The sequence below is a fragment of the Typopeltis vanoorti genome, chromosome 23, assembly GCF_054136105.1.
Source record: "Typopeltis vanoorti isolate ZY-2024b chromosome 23, IOZ_Tvanoo_1.0, whole genome shotgun sequence".
In the NCBI taxonomy this organism is placed as follows: domain Eukaryota; kingdom Metazoa; phylum Arthropoda; class Arachnida; order Uropygi; family Thelyphonidae; genus Typopeltis; species Typopeltis vanoorti.
In genome coordinates, this window is record NC_143571.1 from 27,202,382 (window position 1) to 27,227,692 (window position 25,311).

The following is a 25,311-nucleotide window of genomic DNA, read 5'->3' on the forward strand; positions in this document are numbered from 1 at the left end:
CGAATTTCATCGATTCGTCATTAATGCAAGGAAACGAGAAAATTTTGAACTTGCGCAAATAGGAAACATGGATGAAGTTCCGATGACTTTTGATGTGCCCTCAAACAAAACTGTAGATTCCAAGGGCACTAAAAGTGTGTTACTATTGAAACTTCGGGGCAAGAAAAAACTCACTACACGGTTGTTTTATCCTGCTGTGCTGATGGGACAAAATTGCTGCCAATATTGATTTTTAAAAGGAAGACGCTACCCTAAGAAAAACTGCTTAAAGGTGTGTTTGTACATGTTCACACAAAAGGCTGGATGGATGGATGGAAAAGGAATGAAGTTATGGATAGATAAAATTTGGTCTAGGTGCCCTGGTGGACTGTTGAAGAACCCTGCCATGCTAATATGGGAGGATCAGTTTCCTTCTCACAGAACATACGATGTTACAAATAAACTCAAGGAATTGAAAACTCAGCTAGCTGTAATTCCAGGAAGTCTAACTAGTCAGCTTCAACCTTTAGATGTCTGTATTAATAAACCATTTAAGGGATTTATGAAGGAGAAGTGGAACAGCTGGATGCAGTGTTCAGATTTTGAGGTTACACCATCAGGAAGAAGGAAGGTGCCTAGCATTTCGAAAGTTTGTGAGTGGGTAAAAGCTTCATGGGATGCTGTGAAAACTGAGACAGTGGTTAAATCATTTAAGAAGTGTGGAATTAGTAATGCACTGGATGGTACAGAGGACAATTTATTGTATCAGGACACAGATTCTAATTTAGAAGAGGTTTAAAGTGTCTCTTCATTTAGCTCTGGAGATGAATTTCTGGGTTTTGACGATTAAAGGTGGGTACTCTTTCCTAGTTAGATTAGGCATTTGTTGAAAGTAGATCTACTTATTACTTTATATTTGAAATACTGTAAATTCATTATAATATTCACTGATAAAGTTTTTTTTCTAAAAAATGTGAAAAAAAAGGGAGTGCGTCCTATACGGCAGTGCATCTTATACGCAGGCAAATACAATATTTTAATACAACAACAATAAAAAAAAATATATATATATATATATATATATATATATATATATATATATATATACTGGAATAAAATATTTCTCTATTTGGAAAACCAAAGTTAGAAAAAAATAGATTGATTACAAACTCACAAGTTACGGGAAATGCTGGTTGATTAAAAAAAAAAAGAAAAAAGTTAATGTGAAATTTGGTATTGTTTGGACCTCGCAATATTTTCATAGTCAAGTTGATATGAAGAAGTGGCCAATCGCAGACAATCATCCAAATGATCATTTGTAATTTGGTTTCTTAATTGAATTTTTATGATGGTCATATTTTTCTTGTGCATACTTCCAAATGACTTCATTGATTATTGATTTTAAATGTAAACTATTCTGAATGTTCATTATCTCAAGTTCTACTTCAGCTTGGTTGATATCAAACAACCCACTAATTTTATTTGAAATTTCTGTGATGTTCAAGTTTTCTTGAAATGGATTATTGATAAAAGATACAATCATTTCAGTTTTATTAAAATCTTTAATTCTTGAATTCATTTCTTCCTCGAATAATTCTATTTCACGAATAAATTCTTTTAATCATAGTGAAGCATTTCTTGATTTTGTTCAAAACATTTTAATAAATATGGGAGATGTCTAAATTCGCGGTCATTTATATTTTTCTTTAATAAAAGTAAGTATTGTTGGAAAGTTTTTATTGAACTTAACATGTCAATTAAATTTTTATCTCTACCTTGTAACTCTAAATTTAAATTGCTTAATTTCGTACAGAAATCTACTAAAAATGATAAATGTAACAACCATCTTTTATCACTCAATTGTGGATAAATATTTCCTTTTTCATCAAGAAAATTTTTATATCGTTAATTAATACAAGAAATCTTTCTAAAAATTGACTTCTGCTGAGCTAGCGAACATTATTGTACAACAGAAGTTCAATATCATCATCTGTCTGTAATTTAAATAACTGCTGTTGCAGGGCTTTTCCTTGAACAGAATTTACAATTTTAAATGTAATATCCAAAACATCTTTTGTGTTTAATCTTTTACTACACAGTACTTGTTGGTGAATAATACAGTGGTACGTTAAAAAATCTGGATATTTGTCATAGTTTTTACATAATGAAATGAAGCCTGATTTATTCCCTATCATTGCAGGAGCACCATCAGTAGTAATAGACACAAGTTTAAAAAGCAGAAGTTTGTTTTGTTTCACAAATTCATCAAATGCCGAAAAAATGTCTTCTCCCCTAGTCCTTCCCAATAATGGTATAATTTTCAAAAGTTCTTCTTTACTTGAATAATCTTGAAATACCATGCGAATAAATACCATTAACTGAGTAATATCAGTGAAGCTGTTTGATTCATCAAATTGTAATGAAAATGCAACACACCGGTGAATGTCTGATATTAACCTGTCCTGGAAACTTTTCTCCAGCAATTGGTTCGGCAATTTGAAACCTTGTCTGAGGCCTAGAAGTAGTTTCTCTCTCTCTCTCTCTAGCGACGCCTTGAACTGAGAAGCTCCTTTCTGGAAGCTGGAAACTCCTCTCTTAAGCAACGTGGATCCAGGCAGTCTCTCTGATGGCGACTCTGGAGCAGGCGGCCTCCTCTCTGACAGCAATTCTGGAACCGGGACCCCTACTGCTTGCTTCAGTCCCTTTTATTAGGCCTCTTCTGAGACTTCGCATGAAGTTTGGAAATCCCCAAACAATCAGTATGAGTCTTTCATCTTAAGTTCCAAGTTCGGCACACCTTTTGTTCTCCTCCGCTTTCTTTTGATTGTAAGTTGCCGGCCATCGGAAAGTTGTTTGAACTCTTTCTGACTGACTTCAGAGATATTTACACTTAGAGCCTGCAGTTTTTTTATGACTTCCTTGTTCCCTTTTTTGAATAGAAGTATGGTTTTTGAGGTCTTCCATTGCTCTGGAATCTTTCTTTCTTTGAAGTACCACATGAATCTGGCAGCCAACGCTTTGAAAATAATTGGTCCACCTTGTTGGATTTCTTAACATGATCAAGTCCTGAGGCTTTACCTTTACTCATTTGTTAAGGGCATGTTCTATTTCTTCTGGAAGTACATCTGGTATATTGCTTGATTTTGGAATGATAGGTTCTGAAACTTGGCACTTAGTTGCATAGAGATCATTATAAAAATTCTGCACAATTTCTTTTATACTTTTTCTATTAGTATGTTTTTGATCCTGTAAAGCAGATGGAATTGACTGTTTAAAATTTAAATCTTTCACTATTTTTTTCAGGCTGGTTTTCGCCTGCACTGCTTCTCTTAGTTTTTGTATCCTGAAAAGCTTTGTAGTCTTCTGGAATTCTTTCCCTTAGTAACTTACAAATAATTTTGTATTCTAGAAAATTTTCTTCAGATTTCTTCAGTTCTCTTCTCTTTTTCAGTAGTTCAATAGTTTGAAGTGAGATTGTCGCTCTCTTTTCTTTTGTTTTACAGGAATTTCTGATTTTTTGCACTCGTTGAATTTATTAATAAAGTCAATCTAGTCATCATTTATGTAACAGTTCTTAATAGTCCATTCAGTCTCTTCTATGTACTTCCTGAACTTGTGGTAGTCTATTTGTTCGGGTTGTCTTTTGTGGTTTGATGTTGCCCTGATATGTTGTTCTTTTTTGTGGTCTATTCTTATAATGGCTCTGAGGAGTCTGTGGTCAGAATTTATGTTGAAGTATGTTTCTCCTATTGTACCAACATTTTGTACCAGGTTATTTTTCACTTGGTTAGATTATAATAAATTTAGTTTAATCCTTTATCCATGTGTGAGCAAACAAAGTTTGCGGCTGAAAGTATCTTCAGGACTGGGGTAAGGTAGTACAACACTAGGCAACTTGTAGCAAAGGTGGACCAAGCTAACATCACTCCTATCTCAGCATCTCCCATAATGCAAAACACATCTCTTTGCGGATATGTATAATGTTATGCATTAAGGGAAGGACCACTACTCAGACTAGTTTCGACCTTTATTGAGGTCTCTTCAGTGGGAGCCAGGCCCAGAAGTGGAGGTACCAGGCAGAAGCAATAGCGAGGTGATCTTTACCTATAGGAGTTGATAAAAGGTGTGCCAACATTTTATTAAATTACTCTGGATTTAGAGAAAGATGTTGAAAGTTTATTTTTCACTTGGTCAGACTATAATAAATTGAGTTTAAACACTTGGATAAAGAATTAACTAAATTTATTATAGTCTAACCAAGTGAAAAATAAACTTTTGACATCTTTCTCTAAATCCAGAGTAATTTTAATAAAAAGTGGCACACCTTTTGGCAACTCCTATAGGTAAAGATGACCTCGCTATTGCATCTGCCTGGTATCTCCACTTCTGGGCCTGGTTCCCACTGAAGAGACCTCAATAAAGGTCGAAACTAGTCTGGGTAGTGGTCATTCCCTTAATGCATAACATTATACATATCTGCAAGGAGATGTGTTTTGCATTATGGGAGATGCTGAGATAGGAGTGATAAAATAGAAAATAAATATCAAGAAGGTGGCAAAATATTCTGGAGGTTGTTGAAGAAGCTTAGGAATGGAGGAAAGAGTGCTGTAAAAGGAGTTAGAGATGATAAAGATGACATGAAAATGGGAGAAAAAGATACTTTGAAAAACTGCTAAATGAAACAAACAATGATGACGGTACAGTGGTAAAAAACACTGACCAGGCATGCACTCAGGAATACATATCCATACTTGAAGAAGAAAAAGTCATCAAAGGCTTGAAATGTGGAAAGGCAGCAGGAGTAGATGATATTCGAACAGAAATGCTGAAGTATAGTGGTATAAGAGTCTTACAGTGGCTGCACTGCATAGTTCAGAAAGCCTGGACAAAGGGACGAATTCCCGATGATTGGAGTAGAGCTCTCATAGTAACCATATATAAAAAGGGAAATAAAACTGAATGTGAGAATTATAGAGGTATTTCCCTACTGAGTATTCCTGGCAAGATCTATGCAAGTATACCTGAGAAACGGTTGAGAAGAATTGTGGAAGGAAAGGTGAGTGAAGAACAAGCTGGATTCGGGCCAAATAGAGGCTGTCAGGATCAGATCTTCACTTTAAGACAAATAGTCGAGAAAGCATGGGAATATAATAATCATCTGTATTTAAGTTTTGTCAATTTGGAAAAGGCATATGACAAGGTACCAAGAGAGCAGCTATTCAATACGCTACAGTTATATGGTGTCAATGGGGCATGATATCAAGCAATACTTCTTTATTTGAGTTGTAAGTCAGCAGTTAGAATTGAAGGAAGTACAGGAAAATGGTTTAATGTTAAATCTGGTGTGAGACAAGGATGTACATTATCCCCTCTGTTATTCATTATCTATATGGATCACATTATGAAGGAAAGTGGTATTAAACATGATATCAAAATTGGAGATGTTAATATCAGCTCTTTGCTTTATGCGGATGATGTTATACTTCTAAATAAATCGGCTACAAGTCTGCAGATTCTCTGATTAAATTGATTAACTGTTGTAATAGATATGGTATGAAGGTCAGCAACAAAAAGACAATGAAAATAGGCAGAATCATTGAAAATGTCAACTGTGTTGTGAACGGGAACCTGTGGAACAAGTAAAACATTTCAGCTACTTAGGCACGGTTTTTAGTGAAGATGGTAAATTAAATATAGAAATAGACAACAGAATCAGCAAAGCTGGTATGGTGTGTTAAATTGTGAATGAAGCTATGTTATGTAATTTATTATTTTTCATTCACATTTAACATTGCTTATTAAATATTAATCATGGTTTATATAAAATTGTTTATTATTCTTTAATTAAGAATTACTAATTAAATATTTACTCAAAATCTGACCTGCTATTATTAGTTTATAAAATAATAATATGTTTAGAATTTTGTATAACTAAATATATATGGTGTAACGTAAAGTGTTAATTTATATTTAACTGTATACGTAATCAAAAAGTTAAAGAAGTAGCTTAAATATTCTGTTGTTTTATTTTGTGAAATATTTAATGTTATGTAATCACTCATGAATAATAATAGACCATACATTACATTAGCGAAATGTTTACGTGCAGTCTGTTGTCATGGAGACGCACGCGTAAACAACCACGAGTGGAGTAGAGCGTGGCGTTCGAACGTGAGGTGGGAGTGAAGGTCATAGAGAGAAATATAGAGAGAAAGAGAGAGAGGAAGGAAGGTCAGAGATAAGATAGAAAGGAAGAGAAGAATTATTATTAAGGAGTGAGGAGAGAGTTTTGCGGAACCAAGATTAAAATCCTCAGGGCAGAAATTTATGAGTATAGTGTTCGGAAGTAAACCTACAAGTAGTGAAACATAAAGTTTAATGTTATAAGCGAAATCTGCTGTTGTTATGAAGAAAGGTTGATGCCGTAATCAGATAAAAGAAAACTGGACAGTCAATGCGAAAATTCTGATTAGTTCTAGTTAACCTGCATTACGATTAAATTCTATGTTGCCCTAGGAAAAGGTTATATTGATCACTTGGAGAAAAGTGAACAGGAAAAGATATTAGTACCTAATTACTGTTGTTTGGAATAGTGAAGTGCGACTTACAGTAATACAGTTTAAACTATGGAGAATATTTGTTATGTGTGTTCCGCTAATGTTAATTAAGTTAATTCATAAGTGCTCTCTCAATAATTTGATGTATTGAAGAATTTGTCTGGTAAGAGTAGTTGTATAAGTTTCTCTATTCTAGCATTAACTGTAATATATCTCCGATGCTCAAGGTCCGGGAATATATTTGCTTGGAATATAGCTTACGTAGTTTATTGCCTGCTGTGAATATAAACATTGAGCTGATAGATCTGTGAAGATTAAATAAGAAGTGAAATTGTTATATTAACTTGAGATAAGAAGATTTGTGTTTTTGAGACTGTGAATAGTATATGAAAGTTAGAACATTGAGTTAGCATCAGTGACCTAAGAAGATGTGTTAAGTTAATTGTATAGTTCCATTTTAAAATAGAGTTCTTGTATTTGTTAACCATATCATATATTAAATGTTTTATTTGTTGATCTAAATATTGTGTTTGCCTGAATTCCTTATTATTGCACCGTTCATAAATGTTCGAATCTTGCGGGAACCCCAAGTAAAAATGATAATAGTTGATTCGGCGTAATGAGATGACTGCTAACTTAATTTAGAACTGATCCTACTATTTATATAGACTAATCTAAGAATAGGGTGGCGCAGTATAAATATAAATTTCCCTACTTTTGGATCGGTGATCATTTCGTAATTAGTTGTATTATTCATAAAAGTGACTTGAAACTAGATAGATTTAGAACACGACAGAAAAGAGTCGTCACGACAGGTGGGAAGTCAACTGAATAAATTCATATGGAATAAGAGAGAAATTAGTTGGAACACTAAATTAGCTGTATACAAGACAGTGTTCAAACCAGTTTTAACTTATGGATCTGAGAGCTGGGTCAGAAGTAAAACACTTGACCAAAGACTAGAGACTGCAGATATGAGAGTCCTGAGAAAGATTATAGGCATGGACAGATGGCATCAATGGCAATATCATATTAAAAATGAGGATATTAGGAAAGAACTTGACATTGTCAGCATCCAGGAATGCGTTAGCAGAGCTAACCTCAATGTGGTATGGTCACTTAAACAGAATGGGCGAAGAAAGATTAGCAAAACAAGTGTTCTCTGCCAGGTTGGCAGCAAAATGACCCAGAGGAAGACCAAGATATAGGTGGATTGATATGGTACAAAGTGCCTTAGACGATAGAAATATAAGATCTGATAATGTTGGAGTCTTGACAAGTAACAGACTGATTTGGAGGAAAATTGTAGATAGGAAGTTAGTAATGATGTAAATTTTTTTCATGTAGTACTATCATATCCAGTACACCCCTTGAGGGTACATGGCAGGAATTTGATGATGATGATAAAATGTAGTCAGTTTAATTTTTTGTGTCTCCATTCGGCGATTGCCAAGTCCATGCTGGGCGTTTGTTGAAAACAGTGTTCATGATAAAGAGTTGTTCAGCTGCAGCAAATTCAGCTAATCTCTCTCCTCTTCTATTTCTTTCTCCCAGGCCATGAGGTCCTATAAACTTTTCGTTTTCCTTTACACATTCTATTTTGGCATTAAAGTCACCACCAACGAATGTGTATGTTGACTTGTAACTTAATGCCTGTTCAAGATTCATGTAAAAATTTTCTATTTCTTGATTATCTGTTACAGATGTTGGAGCTTAGCAGGATATTAATTTTTATATTGTTCTCTATTCTAAATACGAGTACACATATTCTTTCAGATATGATGTTACTAGAAAGGATCTACTTGGTGAGCTCAGATTTAACAATGAAGCCCACTCCGCCTTGTTTGCCAATGTTTGAGGATGCTCCGAGGAATATCTGTGAGCCATTGTACCATCTTGCTGTCAGTTCTTTCATTCTTTTTGTTTCATTCACTAACAGGATATCCAAGTTGATATTGGTTAGTTCTTTGATTAATAAATCTATTCTGCAGTCTCTTGCCAAAGTTCGAGTATTGAGGATACCGATTGCCATTTTCATAGATTTAAGAGGTGGCCTGTTTTTATCTGTGAGATTCTTAGCACCCCTGGCCTCACTCGGTGCCTTACCACCGCTGTAGAAAGGTGAATGTGGGCCGCGCAGGACTCGGGGCCATTTCTGTTGTTATAGTGGCATCTTTGCTGTGGTCGCATATACACTTCTCCTGACCAGGGTTCTGAAGTGTTCTCCAGAGCTCTGTTAGTGGTGTTGGGTCCAGGTCCGATAATGGTTAGGATTCCCAACACCCCAGGGTGCAACACGGGGAGGTAGAGTTGGACTTTGCACCCATGTCTCACTAATGCCATCAACCTTTGGCAGATGAACTAACGAATGCCAAAAACTCCTCCTGCTTGTTCCACTATCCTGATGCTTTATACTAGCTATGCCATCTGGCTTGTTACCAGTGGTACTAACTTAGGCATATTATACACATTCTTGCACTCAACTGCCCCACTGATGCCTGCATATCCACTCAACAGCCCCCCCCCCCCCCAAGCTCTAGTTTCCCTGATTCTGCAGATTCACTTTCACTTCATTCACAACTTTTTCCAGTCTCTGAACACCAAATCCATTCAGATGCAAATCCTCTTGTATAAGTAATTTTGCCCATCAAATTCACTCCACAAATTCCACACCACTCCTCCTGCATGAACTATGCATCGAGTCATTCGCTATTACGGCCCTCCTTCTCAATCTACTTTGTCATACCATGCCAACAGCTCACTATCTTAACTCTCTCACTTTTTTCTTTTGATATTTCCAGTAATTCTTTCATGTCCTCTCTCATGCCATACTTTTCTCCATTCAAATCATTTGTTACAGACAGTATGATCATCTCCTTCACCTACATTTTTTGCTCTAAGAGCATCACTAACATGATTAATTTTTGCACACAGAAAGCATGATTTTGTCAATCTCTCGTCGATCACACCTCACAGTGTGGACAGAAGCAGAAATGGATTCATCTTGTTTATGCTGAATGTGTACATCAAGAAATTAAATACCTTTGATCATTCTTTTTCTAGGGTGAACTTCATACACGCATGAATGGTGTTGATTTTTTGTAGAAATGAGTATAATTCGGGTTCTGTCTGACTCCAAACTGCATAGATGTCATTGATGTAACATAGCCAAATTGTTGGTTTTGGGTCAAGAGCAAAAATTTTATCTTGTAGGTGTTTAAGAAAAAAGTTGACTAAGTTAGGCAATAAGGGTGAACCTATTGCTGTTCCTTTCTCTTGTTTATATATTTTATCTTTCCATATGAAGTAACCTGATGTGATTGCAAATTTGAATAATTCCATTATGTCTGGTAGAAATTTTGGGGTTAACAATTCTATTGTCTCTATGTGAGGGATATTAGTGAAGAGAGACACAATGTTAAAGCTTACTAACATGTCTGTATCTGCTAGTTTAATGTCTTTTATCTTTGTATGAAATTATAGGGAATTTTTTTATCGAAGAAGTTGAGTAGTCAGTGAAGTGTTAGAGAAGGTTAGCAGAAATCTTGATATTTTATATCTGGGACTGCCTATAGAATCCATAATGGGTCTAAGTGGACAGTTGTAAAAATTGAAACAACATCCATAGAACAAGAAACCATCAAAAGACTAAGTGGAGTCTTTTGATGGTTTCTTGATCTATGGATGTTGTTTCATCCAATAACTTGTTGAGTTTTGTGGTCTGACTTTTCTTCTCCTTCTTCAACCTTTTGGTTCTGTCCACTGCTGGATGAAGGTCACCTTCATGATTTTCCAGACCACTTGGTTTTCTGCCTCTCCCATCCATCTCACTCCTGCAATTTGTTCCAGTTCATCCCTCCACCTTCTTCGGTCTTCCTCTTTGTCTTGCTCCATCCATTGGTCTCCACTCTGTTGTTTTTCTAGTCCATCTCCCTTCACTGCATCTGGCAATATGGCCAGCCCATCTCCACTTAGCCTGTTTAATGTATTTTACAATATCCATGACACCTGTTTGAGATCTTATCCAGGTATTTGTCTTCTTATCTCTTAATGTTATTTTCAGCATACTTCTCTCCATGCAATGTTGTGTTGTTCTCAGCTTTTTGTTTAGGGCTTCTGTTAAAGTCCATATTTCTGCTCCGTATGTTAGGACAGGAAGTATGCACTGGTCGAAATCTTTTCTTTTTAGACTCATAGGGATGTCACTTCTGAATATGTCTAATTTTTCCATAAGTCATTCATCCAAGGTGAATTCTTCGTTCAATCTCTTTTCTTTGACAATCCTCAAAGGATAACAATTGGCCCAAATATACATATGAAGTAACTTGTTCTATTTCATGGTTTTCAACTTTGACGGTTCTATGGTTCATGTATTTATTCATCATTATCTTTGTTTTTTCTCTATTTATTTTTAATCAATTACTTTTGAGGCTTCATTTAGCTGATTTAACCTTTCTTCCAGATCTTCAAGATTATCTGCTATTAGAACAATATCATCTGCAAATTTCAGATGATGCAGCCTTTCTCCATTTATGTTTATTCCTTTTGTTTCCCAATCAAGGCTTCTAAAGATCTTCTCTAGTGCAGCTGTAAATAATTTGGGAGATATGGCGTCGCCTTGCTGGATGCCTTTTTGTATTGGGAACTTTTAACTGTTTTTATATAATTTAATTACAGAAGTTGCATTATTGTAAATATGTCTTAGTTTCAATATATGGTTTCTCAGTTCCCTGGGTTTCAAGAGCTTTTAGTGTTGCAGATGTTTTAACTGAATCAGATGCTTTTTCGTAGTCTATATAGGTCAGACATAAGGGTTTATTGTATTCAATTGATTTTTCAATGAGCTGTCTTAATGTGTGAATATGGTCCAAAGTATTGTAATTCTTTCTAAATCCAGCTTGTTCACAGGATTGCATTCCCTCTAGTTCAGATTTTATTCTATTATTTATAATTTTTGTGAAGACTTTATATATGGTGGGGGTTATAGGTCTGTAGTTTTTAATTTCTTCCTTATTGCCCTTTTTAAAAATAATATTAGAAGTGAATTGTTCCAATTTTTTGGAATTTTTCTCTGTTTTAGACATTTATTAAAGAGTTTAGTTTGATGACAGGGCTTCCTCCTCCCAGTTTTAAGAAGTCTACCATAATTCCATCTTCTCCTGGGGCCTTTCCATTCTTCATATCCCGCAGTGCCATTTCCACTTCACCTTGTAAGATCTCAGGGGCATTGTGTTCTTCTTCACTCAAGTTATCCACAGATGAGAGTTTCTTCTTTCCTTCTTATCTCTGAAAAGGCCCACAATGTCCCACTTTATATGGTTCAATTCCTTCATCAGTTTTTCCAATCTATCATCATCCCATAGAGATTGCAGTTATATGTTTCTACTTTTTTGGCAGGATCATTATTATGATATCCCTTCACAGACCACTCAGCTTCTTCAATAAAAAATTCCACAGAATTTCGTAAAAGGATAAAAGACATTAAACTAGCAGATACAGACATGTTAGTAAGCTTTGACATTCTCTCTCTCCACTAATATCCCTCACATAGAGAGAGAATAGAATTGTTAACTCAAAAAATTTCCACTGGACATACTGGAATTATTCAAATTTGCAATCGCATCAGGTTACTTCACATGGAAAGATAAGATATATAAACAAGAGGAAGGAACAGTAATTGGGTCACTCTTATCACCTAACTTAGCCAACTTTTTTCTTGAACACCTAGAAGGTAAAATTTTCACTCTTGACCCAAAACCAACAATTTGGCTACACTATGTCGATGACGTCTTTGCAGTTTGGGTTCAAAGATAACCTGAACCATACTGATTTCTACAAAAAATCAATATCCTGCATTCTTGTATCAAGTTCACATTAGAAAAAGAATCATCAAAAGTTATTTGGTTTCTTGAATGTACACATCCAGCATAAACAAGATGGATTCATTTCTACTTCTGTCTACAGAAAACTAACTTTTTCAGGTCATTATATCCATAATACATCAGTTCACCATCCATATCAAAAATATGGCATCATAAAATCTTTAGTATCCGGAGCACACAAGATTTGTTCTTTGAAAAATCTCTAAAACAAGAATTGGAAATTTTCAAAGAAACAGCCTTACTAAATGGATATAATCCAATAACAACCCAAAAAATAATCATCCACTCTCCTACAAATCAATCCAGACAAGAAGAAGCCCACAGGACTCCTATACCATATATTAAAGGCATCTCAGAACGTTTGACAAAAATTATGAAAAAATATCAACTCATTGCTAATTACAAACCCATCAACCAAATTCACAACTTGTTACCTTCTCCAAAAGACCAACTCTCATCAAATAATGCTGCCTGGTGTATACAAAGCTTAGCGTTTTGCCATTTAACCACATGATCCAATTGCAAAATGCTAAGCTACCAGTGCTGAAGCCTTATTTTGGAGACCTAATCTTAATCAGAATGACTGTCTCACTATTCCAAAAGTTTGAGAAATTGTTATCCTCAATTATATTAAGTAATTATCTGCTATATTTTAATTTAATTAATGTTAATTTCAGCCCAATAGTTTTAATCTGTGAACATGTGGCTGTATATGCAGAGGGATTCCAATTTAAGCATGCACACTACTGTTTTTTGAATTCAATTCCTATTGTTATTCAATAGTTGTACTGATGATGTCTTATGATACAGAAGATGAAATATTTATATAATAAAAAGTTATTTACTCTGGCATACGTGTTATTCTATAGTTATGGATACCCCACAGGTTTCATTAAATATATAAAACAGAAGACCAATTCACATCATTCTTGCAATGCCATGGACATTTTCTTAACTAGCTCACCCTCTAAATACACTGGGGATTTTGAAAACTCTTTCCATAATCTTATCCAAGTCTCCTCTAAGTTCGTTCTCCTCCCAGCCAATCTCCCCCTCATACCCTGTGTCACTTCAGTTGTGCCAACTGCAATGACCTCTGCAATTTTTGACCTCCTGATCAAAACATCTGCACTAAACCCATGATTTAAATAATTCCTCACTGGAATGAGAGCCTTCATTTTCCACTACACTGCAAATCCCTCATCTCTCTCCAAGACCTAGTTTGCAAAAGAAAATGTGCCACTACAGTCCAAGGCAGCATAAGCTTAATGGATTAAATTAAAAACTCCAGATTCTCATTCATCTTACACAACAGTCCAAAACCAGTGTAAAAAAAGTTATCAATGATTCCAAAGCAGGCTTCATAAGAATAAAATGCAATAAATTTGTCTCATGCTCAACTGGCAGTCAAGCCTTCTAATCTCCTTTGTTAAGGCTGTTGGACATAACTTCTGCTCTTCCATGTGTTCCCACCTCTCTTACATCCTGGTGGTGCCATGGTAACCTCACCCAATGACTGTACTACTACAAACTGCCCATTGCTGCCTCCCCCAGAGCTTTTGTGAGAAGGACATCAGGAAAACCCTGATTAATACTGATACCAATATAGCTTCTGGTATGCATGGAACCCCCCCCCCCCCCCGATGGTATTCATTGTGTCACAGTGGATGGCTTCCTCTCATCAACAGATTTCTTCATCCATGCTGGGGTACTCCAGCAAAACTTCATCCAGCAAAACTTTCTATTGACAGTTTTGTTGATGACAGTATTTTTAATTTCTCATCCTCATTCAAGAACCCCCGTAGTACTTAAATGATGGAAGCCTCAAGATCTTCCATAGCGATGACTTACATAATGATCTCCTCAACATCCTCAAAGTAAAGACAACTTAGTAAATTTTAATTCCATAAAATCTCAGATCTGCCTTATTACCTGCAAGAAAGATCCTACATAACTCCCACTTACTTTTGATAATATTTCAATTTCCTTTCAGCTTTCTCTTCTTGTGCTGATTGCCACATCCAGTTTATCTTAGAGCAAACATATTACATGCACTGACTTCATAGCCTTTGAAAAACTTGTTGTTCTTTTCTGTTCAAAACATTACTTCTCTTCTGCTTGACTCCTAATACTTTATAGGTCTGAGATTCAATGAACCTAGGAATATTGTTCACAAGTATTCCCATACTTGTGAACAATATTCCTAGGTTCATTGAATCCTAGGTTCATTGGAACACCCCAAAACTCCATAAGAATTCTTTGATATGAAGAGAGAAATCCACTTAATAGGTAACCTTTGCCTCACAGATTCCTTCAGTCATTTTATCATTGGTGTTCTGTTTCTGCACTATGCCTTTTCTATAGGTACTTTCATGAGCATTGCTCTGATGCCACCAACATTCCTTCACTTTCTTCAAACCATGTAAGAACTAGAGCAGCCACTGGCCAACACCCATACCCTATCCAACTCCAAACATACTGAACAAACTTCTCATTATCTTCCTTCATTCTATCCACCAATATTCTTTGATACGATCTCTTCCATACTGCTTTTTCCACTGAGTACAACCTCAAGCTCCTTAAGAAACATATCAACAGATTACTTCTTTCTTCATAAACACTTACCCGCAAGCCTATTTTGCATACCCATTCCTCTGAGTTTGTATAACAACCTCCCAATACAGTTTTAAGGTTAGCATATAAAAAAAAATTGTTGGCATGTGAAAAAAGATAGCCTATTATTATTATGGGCAACTTACTAAAGGAATTTATAAGACAGAACAAGATAAAAAAAAACCACACAATACAAGAAGAAAAGCAAAAGAGTGAGAACTTAGCTTGGAGAATGATGAACAAGTGGAATGAACTCCAGAAGCAGTCATGGGTGTTTTGTCAGTGAATAACTTTAAGGGTGGTGGTCTATGCCAGTCACCATGTGAATAATGGTTACAGTGGCCTCTGGCAATTAGCTTTGGGCTCTCTAGATATACCCATATAATAATAATAATAATAAAATGACTGACGTAGATCCTTGAATTACAACGAAAAATGAACAACCTTGTATTTCTTCTTCTTCTTCTTATGATGCTACTTCTATCGAAGGTCAGCGACCGTCTTGGTGAATAAACTGCATTCTTGTGTTAATCTGAGCAGTTGTACGCTGCTCTATCTTGTCCATGTCTTGATGTTGTCAAACTAAGATCAATTCTTCCTACCAAAATAGTTTGTAGAAGTTGGTATTTGCCATTTCTCATGATGTGGCCAAAATATGATGTTTTTCGTTTCTTGATTGCTTGTATGAGATCTTTGGCTTTGCCAATGGATTTTAAGACATCTTCATTGGTAATTTTTTCTGTTCCATGATATCTTTAGCATTCTTCTATATAGCCACATCTCAAAGGCTTCAATTTTCTTGATGGTTGTCGCCTTCAATGTCCATGTTTTAACTCCATAGAGCAGAATGGACAAAACATAACATTTTATCATTTGGCATCTGACTTTTATATTTAGATCTTTATTGCAGAATAATGTTCTCATTTTCATGAAGGACTGCTGTGCAACTTCAATCCTCGTCTTTATATCTATTTCAGGATCCCACCTTTCATTAAGCCAGCAACCAAGATATTTATACCTTGACACTTGATCAATATTTTTCCCATTGAGTGTCAGTTTCATTTATGGGGTTGGATGTTTGCTGATGACCATGTATTTCGTCTTGTTGATGTTTATATTTATTCCCATTCTTTGGCTTTCTATGTATACTCTGTCAATGCGTTTTTGGAGATCCATGATGTTATCTGTAATTAGCACAGTGTCATCTGCATGTCATAGGTTGTTAACAATCTTTCCATTTATTGTGATTCCATCTGGACATTCTTCTAATGCTTTTTTAAAGATTACTTCTGAGTGTATGTTAAACAAGAGTGGTGAGAGCACGCATCCTTGTCTCACTCCTCTTTTGATGTTAATATCACTGGTGGTAATGTTGTCTAATTGAATGGTAGCTAACTGATTCCAATATAGATTTCTTATTTTATAGCCCTATTTGTTGCAGGACTTCTACAAAGTTAGTGTGTGTGGGTGTCTGACTTTGTTGAATGCTTTTTCGAAATCTATGAAACACATAAAGACAGATTTCTGTTTTTCTATGCATTTTTGTATCAATATTTGGGCACAGAAAAGGGCCTCTCTAGTACCTAAACCATTCCAAAAGCCAAACTGCATTTCACTCAGAGTTATTCACTTATTCTACAGATGCAATTCGGAATTATTTTCAAAAATATTTTTAATGTTTGGCTCATTAGACTAATAAGTTGGAAGTCGCCACAGGAATTTGCTTTCGGTTTCTTTGGGATAGTGATAAATGTAGATTTGGTGGAAATTTGCCACTTTCATATATTTTATTAAACAGTTTTTCAAGAAGTTTGATGTTATCTGGTTCTATTAATTTTAAAAATTCTGTTTGCACACCATCTGGTCCATTGGCTTATCCTGTTTTACTTGATATTATAGCATTCTCTGTTTCACATTTCAGAATTGCTGGTACTTGTATATTATCTTTTATATTTATAAGTTTCTGTCTATTATCATTGAAGAGTTCTGTTACATACTTTATCCAAATCTGTGCTTTGTTCTCTTCTTCTAGAACTAATTTTTTACTTTCGTCTCTTAGAGACACTGTTTGCTTTTTTTCTGAGTGTTCCGGAAATTTCGTTGATTTTCTATACAGATTGAAATGGTCATGTTTCTTCTGAAGCAGTTCAATCTCGGTACATATTTTTTTCATCCAATTTTCCTTTGCTTCTTTTATTTTTTTCTTGATGATATTATGTGTTTCTGTATATTTGGCTAAGTCTTTGTTTTTGTACATTCTTCATGTATCAATAAGAGAAAGAATCTCATTTGTCATCCATTCCTGTTGTTATACATTATTCACATAACCTACTTGTTCAATACTTGTTGTCACAATAGCATTCTTTAAACTATTCCAAAGAGATTCCATTCATTTTCTTCTATGTTAATCTCTTGTAATTGCAGGTTAAGTTGTGTCTTGGTTCTTTTATTTATTTTCAGGTGTTTTAGTTTTCCTACATCAATTTTCTTTTTCTTCTTTTGTGATTTTTTGGCTGATTTTAATCTAAGACATATTTCTACAACTATGGGATTGTGGGCTGATGAGATATCTGCTCCAGGATAAGTCTTGCACTCTTTATACTACTGTGAAATCTTTTATTTATCAGTATGTAGTCAATTTGATTTCTGACAATATCATGTTGGTTATCTTGAAGTGATTTTCAAGTGTACAGTCTTCTGGGTGAAGTTTAAACCAGGCGTTTGCTATTGCTAGATCTTCCTGAGAAAACTGAACAAGGCAATTTCCTCATTCATTTCTGGTGCCTAAGCCAGAAATGAACCATCAACTCCCTACCCACTTTTGCATTGAAGTCACCCAGTACTATATTTATTTCATGTTTCTTTGTTAGATTTTTAATCTCTTTTAAGTGTTCATAAAACTCTTCAACTTCTTCTTCACTTTTTTCAGCTGTGGGTGCATAAGCTTGGATGATAGTTTTCCTGAAGTTGTAAGGAAAACTATCTTTTAGTATATATATGTGAAGGACATCATGCATGAAGTACTGGATGAGCTCAAGACAGCAATTAGGATAGGAGGTAGATTGATCAGTAATCTGAGGTATGCTGATGATACAGTACTCCTTTGTAATAACATGAAAGAACTAGGACTAATTCTTGACAAAGTTAACAAGATCAGTAATAACAGAGGAATTCAACTCAATCCTAGCAAGACAAAGATTATGGTTCTCAAAAGGAAATACAAACAGGGAAGCTCTTGAGAAACAAGTGTACCTTAATGGAAAAAGAATTGAGGAAGTCAGCAAGTTTGAGTATCTGGGACCATTATCAATGTGAAGAATTGCTGTTCAGAAGACATCAGAAGAAGGTTAGGAATGACTAAAACAACAGTCAGAGACTTATCTAAAATCTGGAAGGATGGAAGTATTTCCATGGGAATAAAGTTGAGGATTTTGGATGTAGTTGTTTTTCCAACAGTGACTTATGGATGTGAAACTTGGAACCTAAAGAAGACAGATAAGAAATGGATATCTGCTCTTGAGATATGGTGTTACAGAAGGCTGTTGAGGATATCATATAATGAAAGGCATACAAATGAATGGGTGTTAGAAAAGATCAGTAGAACTTAAAGGCTCCTTAAGGATATTGATAGAAAAAAGTTAAAATATTTTGGACACATTGAAAGGATGGAAGGGGACTTCTCAGAACAGTAACAGAAGGTAAAGTTCCTGGAAAAAGAGGAAGGGGTAGACCATCAATGAGATGGATGGATGGTGTGTGTGTGTGTGTGTGGAGTGACTGATCTTCAGAGAGTTGAAGTCTCCAGAAAAGCAAATAAGGACTACATGGTGTGGCTCATCACTGAGCATCAGAGTGACTATACAGCATTTATAGATGCCCAGTGAACACATAGATAGATATTGATTTCTTCATCTACTATTACACCTACATCATGTCGATGTTTATTCTCATCATTCCCAGAGTAATACATTGTCATATCATCTTGTTGACACTTTCTAGATCATGGCCATCTTGTCTTGCAAATTCCAAAAATCTGGATGCCTAATCATTTCTCCTCTGGCATTTCTTAATTTGCCAGCTTCATATAGAGTTCTGACATTCCAAGTTGCTATTTTAAAAGTGGACACCATTTTGAGTCTGGAGATTCTTTGCACCCCTGTCCCATTTAAGGGACGCCGAGAACTCGGGGCCAATTGTAAGAGTTCCCTCGCCATGGTGGCTGTTCTGGAGATAAGGTACAGCAGTAGTTTCTCCATTTGCTTTCTGCTTCACAGTATTACAGATGTACACAATATAATCATATTGCCATCTGCAAATCTCTGATCACAAACTTTTCTGTCATCATTTGGCTTCGACCTTATGTCTTATGTCAGTACTGACAATGCTGCTTTCCACTGTCAGGGGGAAGTGGCTGCAGCAGGTGCTTATCTAATGACAGCACTACTCACCATGTTGCTGAGTTGTTGTTGGGCTTTGTGAGGCTTTAAGTGAGGGAGAGGTGTCACTTTTGCTCCCCTGTGCCCTGATAGCTTGGCCGCTGATAGTCCATGGTTGCTTATTTTCCAGATTGCTCTGCTTATGTCGTAGCTAGCCTCTGAAGGCCGTTCCCCAATCCGCCACCTGGGGACGCACCTGGTAGTAGTCAGTTCTGCCCTGGGACAGATTAAATTACAAATATTATTATTATTATTTACAAATATATTATTATTATTGTGACACCTCCAAGACTCCTTGGAGGTGTCACAAATCTACCAATCATCTCCATCAATGGCATCTATTGCTCACCACCACAATTAGTATTTTTTGTCTGTAAATTGTGTGTGTTCTGAAGGGCCGATTTTTCTGTATGCGGGATGAAAAACCTGAGTTTACATATGAGATCGGCTAACTCACCTTCGATTGAAAAAGTCCACATAAAGATTCCTCCCGTCATGATGAGAATCGAACTTAGGCCTATTCCAATCAAAGGGCGCAATGTACTATCGTTCTTCCAATTGCACTATGGAGGAGCTAAATTTTTTACATTAAATTACACTAAATTAAATTACAGATTACATATTAAATTACATTTAGTAAACCTAGCATTTATTAAATGTAATTATACCTTTCACAGTCAGAAATGTAACTTCAATATAATTGATGTAACACCTATTGTAACAGCCAAAAGATGCAGATAATCTTTTGTGGGCTGTCTTGCAACTCGATTTTTTCCAATTTTCATAATTGCTCACATTAAATGTTGACAAATAGTATTTTTTGTCAACAACAAATAGAAAAAAAAAACTTTTTTTTTTTTTTCGTATTAAGATTCTGTACATAAAGTATATTTTCCACCATTTCATATATGAATTTAAATTACCTTTCATATCGCTCTTCCATTTCTCTTAATGTTTTCTCAATTTCAGTTTTACACTTTTTTGATTCATTTTCTGTTTCTTCTAGCTTTTGAGTAAGGGAAGTAATGTATCTATCTCTGTCTGCAAGGAGTTCTTCCAGCTGATCCAAACGAGCAAGCTAAAAAATAAATATAACAACATTTTGAAATTCTTATTTCATTTTGATTTATATTTAATTATTTTCTAAATGATTTTTAAGAGCAGCTAATATAGAACATAAAAATCTTAAAACCACACTCTAATCAGTTTGCTATATTAAAAGTTTTTCATGTCATGAATAATTTAAAGTAAATTACAGTTATCATTTTCAAATGAATATTATAATCATATCCATGCTTTTCTTTAGTTCAATATTAACCTTACACATATATACAGTACTCATGACATATGTAATAGACAATCTATTATTGAAAAAAATTATTGTACTTTTCTCACAATATAATTTCATTAACAAAAGAAACCAGTAATTATAAACACAAAAATGAAAACTGGCAATTTAATTAAATGTTGTATTACATCTATACATCTGGGCATTCTATAAGTTTACAACTGTAATATACAGTAGTACTGTCCTAAGTTTATTTTCACAGCTCGCAACCTGAAACACTTAGTGTGCTTAAATACTTGAACATTTTACATAAAAAGGTTTTTCATTCAATACTGTTATTTAAAGAGTACAGTTATCTTGCAAAGACAAGTCAAAAACTGGATGATCTGACCAAGTACACCCTGAAAAGTGAATCTTGTTGTTTTCATGAATGCCAATTCCCTGGAACATTTCCTTAAGATGAGTGGTGATATGTCATCAAATCCTATCACCTTATTGACATGCCCAAGGTTATTTATTTCCTCAAATACCTCCTGCTCATTCACAATTAAGCCATCCTCTCTTATGTCCTCTACACTTAAGTTCCTCATGATTCCATTGTGATGAGGATGAAACACCCTTAATAAATTGAATTACACACTGAATACCTCAAAAAATGTCTTCTGCAACAGTTACCATTCCATCATTTTCATTAATTAACATCATTTTACCATAATCATTCTTCCTTCTACTTGCCATATATCTTAAAAACTCTCTAGGGTTTTCCTTTGCCTGATTTACCAATTTCTGTTCTTATTGTACTTTTGATTTCCTTACTGAGTTGCTCTCCTGATTTATTCTTTATACTCTTCGTGTAACTGATTATTACCATTATTCATGTTGTACTGCCTCCAAAGTGCTTTCTTCTTCTTCCAGATATCATGCTTAGGCCAATCATTCATCCATTTTCCACCTACCTTATTCAGCCTTTTGGTCTTCAGAATACATTCACACATTGATAAAATCATGTATTTCTTTGTCAGTTCCCAAGCAGCATTTATTTCCTTATCACTCAGCTCCTCATTCCATGCTGTAGCCCGAAGCAGTCTCCTAAGCTTGACATAATCATGAGCCTTGTAGTTACACATATATCCTTTTCTCACAGAAGTCTGCATATGGCTAGCCACAACCCAGGTGATCACTTTATGATCACTATCACGAACTGGGGAAATGTGTGAAACCTCTCTCACAATTACATCCTCTGTTGAAATTACAGAGGATGTAACTGTGAGTGATGTAATAAACCAAAAAAACTCAAGAAATTCATTTTCCTTATTCCTAAATGCTATCTCTTCATTCTAATCCATGCCGCCATAATTAAAATCGCCCATAATAATTACCCTTCCTTTGTTCATACATTTTTTCATCACCACCCTCCGCTTTACCTGATCTATAGCAAAATTCAACTAAATCTATCTTCCTGTCAACCTTTACTTTATACCACACTTCCTCATACCCACTGCCACTATTTCCCCTCTTTCATTTCTACCTTATGTGGACATAATTCCCCTGCTATCATCAGCAGTACTCACTCTCCCTTCCTTGTTCTTTCTATCCTCACAAAAAACATTGTACCCTTCCATTTCTATTCCTGTTAGGATATCTTCTTCATTCAACCATGTTTCACTTATTCCTACAAATCTGGGACTAATACACTCATTTTCGAATGAATTTGGGACTAATAAACTCATTTGATCTTCCCTCATTTCTGATGCTTCTGGCATTTGTAAATAAACACAGCAGTTCATTTTTAGGTCTATAACCAGTCCTATCTAAGCCACTTGTTGGTTGTGATTTCCCCACCACACCTGCCCTTGCCCATAACTTTTATCACCATTTACCACATATATCTGCTTAGTCTCAATTTCCCCACCCACATTGCAATATACTCCTTCTCCATACTCACATTCACTGCTACTTTCAATATCCACTTTCCCTATGCCATGTCCCCAAGGGGATTGTCCTCTCGACATCCCCCTTGTCTCCATTTCCCAGTTCTTGGATTCCCGTTCTCTCTCTCTCTCTCTTCATCTCTCAGACTACTACTGTTTCCACTGTCAAGCATTTTTGACATCTAGCAACACTTTCTCTAGTGCACTGACTTCAAAGCTATTCAAATGCAACCCCCCATCACAACTGTATAATTTCGTTCTTCCATCAAATACATGCAATACAGCTTTGCTAGCATACCATTCATGATTCTGGCTCTCGGTCTCCATCATACCATTTTTTTTTTTTTTTAAATCACCTATAACAATATTTGTATAATGTAGACTGCTACACTGCTTGAGTAAAATTTTTTGTGGATAGTAGATAAGTTGTATTTCTGGAGTCCTGTATATATGTATATATATATGTTTTGTATTTAATTATTGTTATGTGGTCTGGAAACCTAACTCCACTGATAAAGCATGGAACTTTTTCAAGACGTCCTTATTCACAAATGTCCCACTCAAGGAAACCTTAGAGCTAATCCAAGCTAAATTTCCTCCCGATATCTCAGCCCTATTTCAGTTCACAATGAACTCAGGCTATTTCGTTTGACAGGAAAAATTCTACAAACAGATAGAGGGGACAGCCATGGGTTCACCACTTTCCCCACCCTTGGCCAACTTCTTTATGGAGACTTTTGAAGAGAAAGCCTTAAACTCTGCCCCACAAAAACCAACCATATGGCTTCACTACATTGATGATGTGTTTGCTATTTGGCCACATGGCTCTGATACACTCCTCTCCTTCTTAACACACTTAAACAACCAACACCCCAGAATCAAGTTCACCATGGAAAAAGAGGAAAGCAACAGCCTCCCTTTCCTAGACACACTAGTCACCCGCCAGTCTGATGGAACCTTGGTTTTCTCAGTTTATAGAAAACCCACCAATACAGGCAGATACATTCACCAACAATTCCCCGCCCCGCCCAAAAAAATCCAAAAAATATTGAAACCAGTAAACCACAATGCTCCCCCCCCCACACTTCACAACAAGGATTACTCTAAATCCATCACCATTCCCTACATCTGAGGCATCTTGGAAAAAATTACCAAAATCTTAAAAAAACATGACGACCTCTTGTTACAGACCATATAGAAAATTGGCATCCTTTATCCACTCCACTAAAGACCAACCACTTCCCCTAGACCTACCTGGTGTATATCAGGTCCCTTGTAGCTGTAAGCTGTCCTACTTTGGCCAAACAGACAGGACAGCGCATATCAGAATTTCAGAACACAAGGACTACATCCATTTTCACCCATATAGCCACTCTGGTCTTGCAGCCCATACTCTGGATACACGTCACAGAACATGGTGGAAGAAAGCCACAATAATACACCACAGGAAGTTCAAATTTGAAAGACTTTTCATGGAATCAGCCTCAGCCCTAAGAAACATGGCAAACCTCAACAAATTTGGTTGCATGACACTGCCCCAAATTTGGGAGATGTACATCAGGAGACCTTCAGCCCAAAGGCCAAGAATACCAACATGGCCCTCTAGGGGGCACCATCAGGACTTTTAGGAAAAACAATAGCTTCCTCGCTTCATCCTCATTTACTGTGTGTAGTGCCTGCGTGCCGTGCATTTATTTTAAGTTACTTTGAAGATGCCAACGTGACGTTGCCGAAATATTGGAAATATATATTAAAGTTTAATTTAATTTATATTCTAGTGTACATTGTGAATTCCTTAAATTAAATAATAATCAACGTATAAACCTTTCTATGAGAATAATGTATGGACTATCAGAAATAAAAGGCTGAGTTTGTAGCACTGAGATTGAATCAGCAAGTCCAAAAATAATTGGCATAAGTGAAATTTGGTTGACTGAAGATGATATACTATCAGGACTTAAAATAGTAGGATATAGAATTTTACAAAAGGATAGGAAGATGGAGAGGTGGGGGAGTGTTGTTAATGGCAGCAGAGGAATTGTGTCCTTCAAGAGTCGAAGTGGAAAACAGTAGTACATATGAAGATTTTAAACCTGAAGATGAAATCAGTAGAATAGTATATCTAATAGGATGCTGTTACAGGCCATAGAATGTGGAGAATAGTGATTGTGAAATGCTTAGACAAATGATTTGGACAAGTAAAAAGAAGATGATTTTAATGGGAGATTTTAATTATAGAATGTGAAATGGCAAGAAGAGATAGTGTACAGTAACAAGGAAAATGAATTTATGAGTTTCTGTAGGATAACTATCTAAAGCAGCATGTGATGGAAGCAACAAGAGATTTATCAGCGTTAGATTTGATGATATCCTCACAGGATGTGGTTGTGAATGAGGTATCAACACTGCCACCTGTTGGTGAAAGTGATAATGAGGTATTGGTTTGGAAGGTAGTAAAACAAGAAAAAGTTGCTATTAAGAAGGTCGATATGTGAACTATAAGGTGTGTGATTATCAGAAACTCCGTAGTTAACTAGCATCAATACATTGAGTTGGTGAATTGTGTAGAATAGATGTTGACAAGTGTATGCAAATTGATAAGGCGGTATCTAACACAAGCAATCC

General features: G+C 35.6%; 1 protein-coding gene across 1 annotated transcript in view; it reads right to left on the reverse strand.

The window, feature by feature from the left end:
- LOC150093710 (centrosomal protein of 290 kDa-like) overlaps positions 1–25,311 on the reverse strand; it is a 400,621-nt gene that overhangs the window by 344,149 nt on the left and 31,161 nt on the right. The window contains exon 5 of the mRNA XM_090412504.1: positions 20,391–20,545. Coding sequence (XP_090268630.1) covers positions 20,391–20,545 — 155 coding nt within the window. The remainder of the gene's footprint in view (positions 1–20,390; positions 20,546–25,311) is intronic.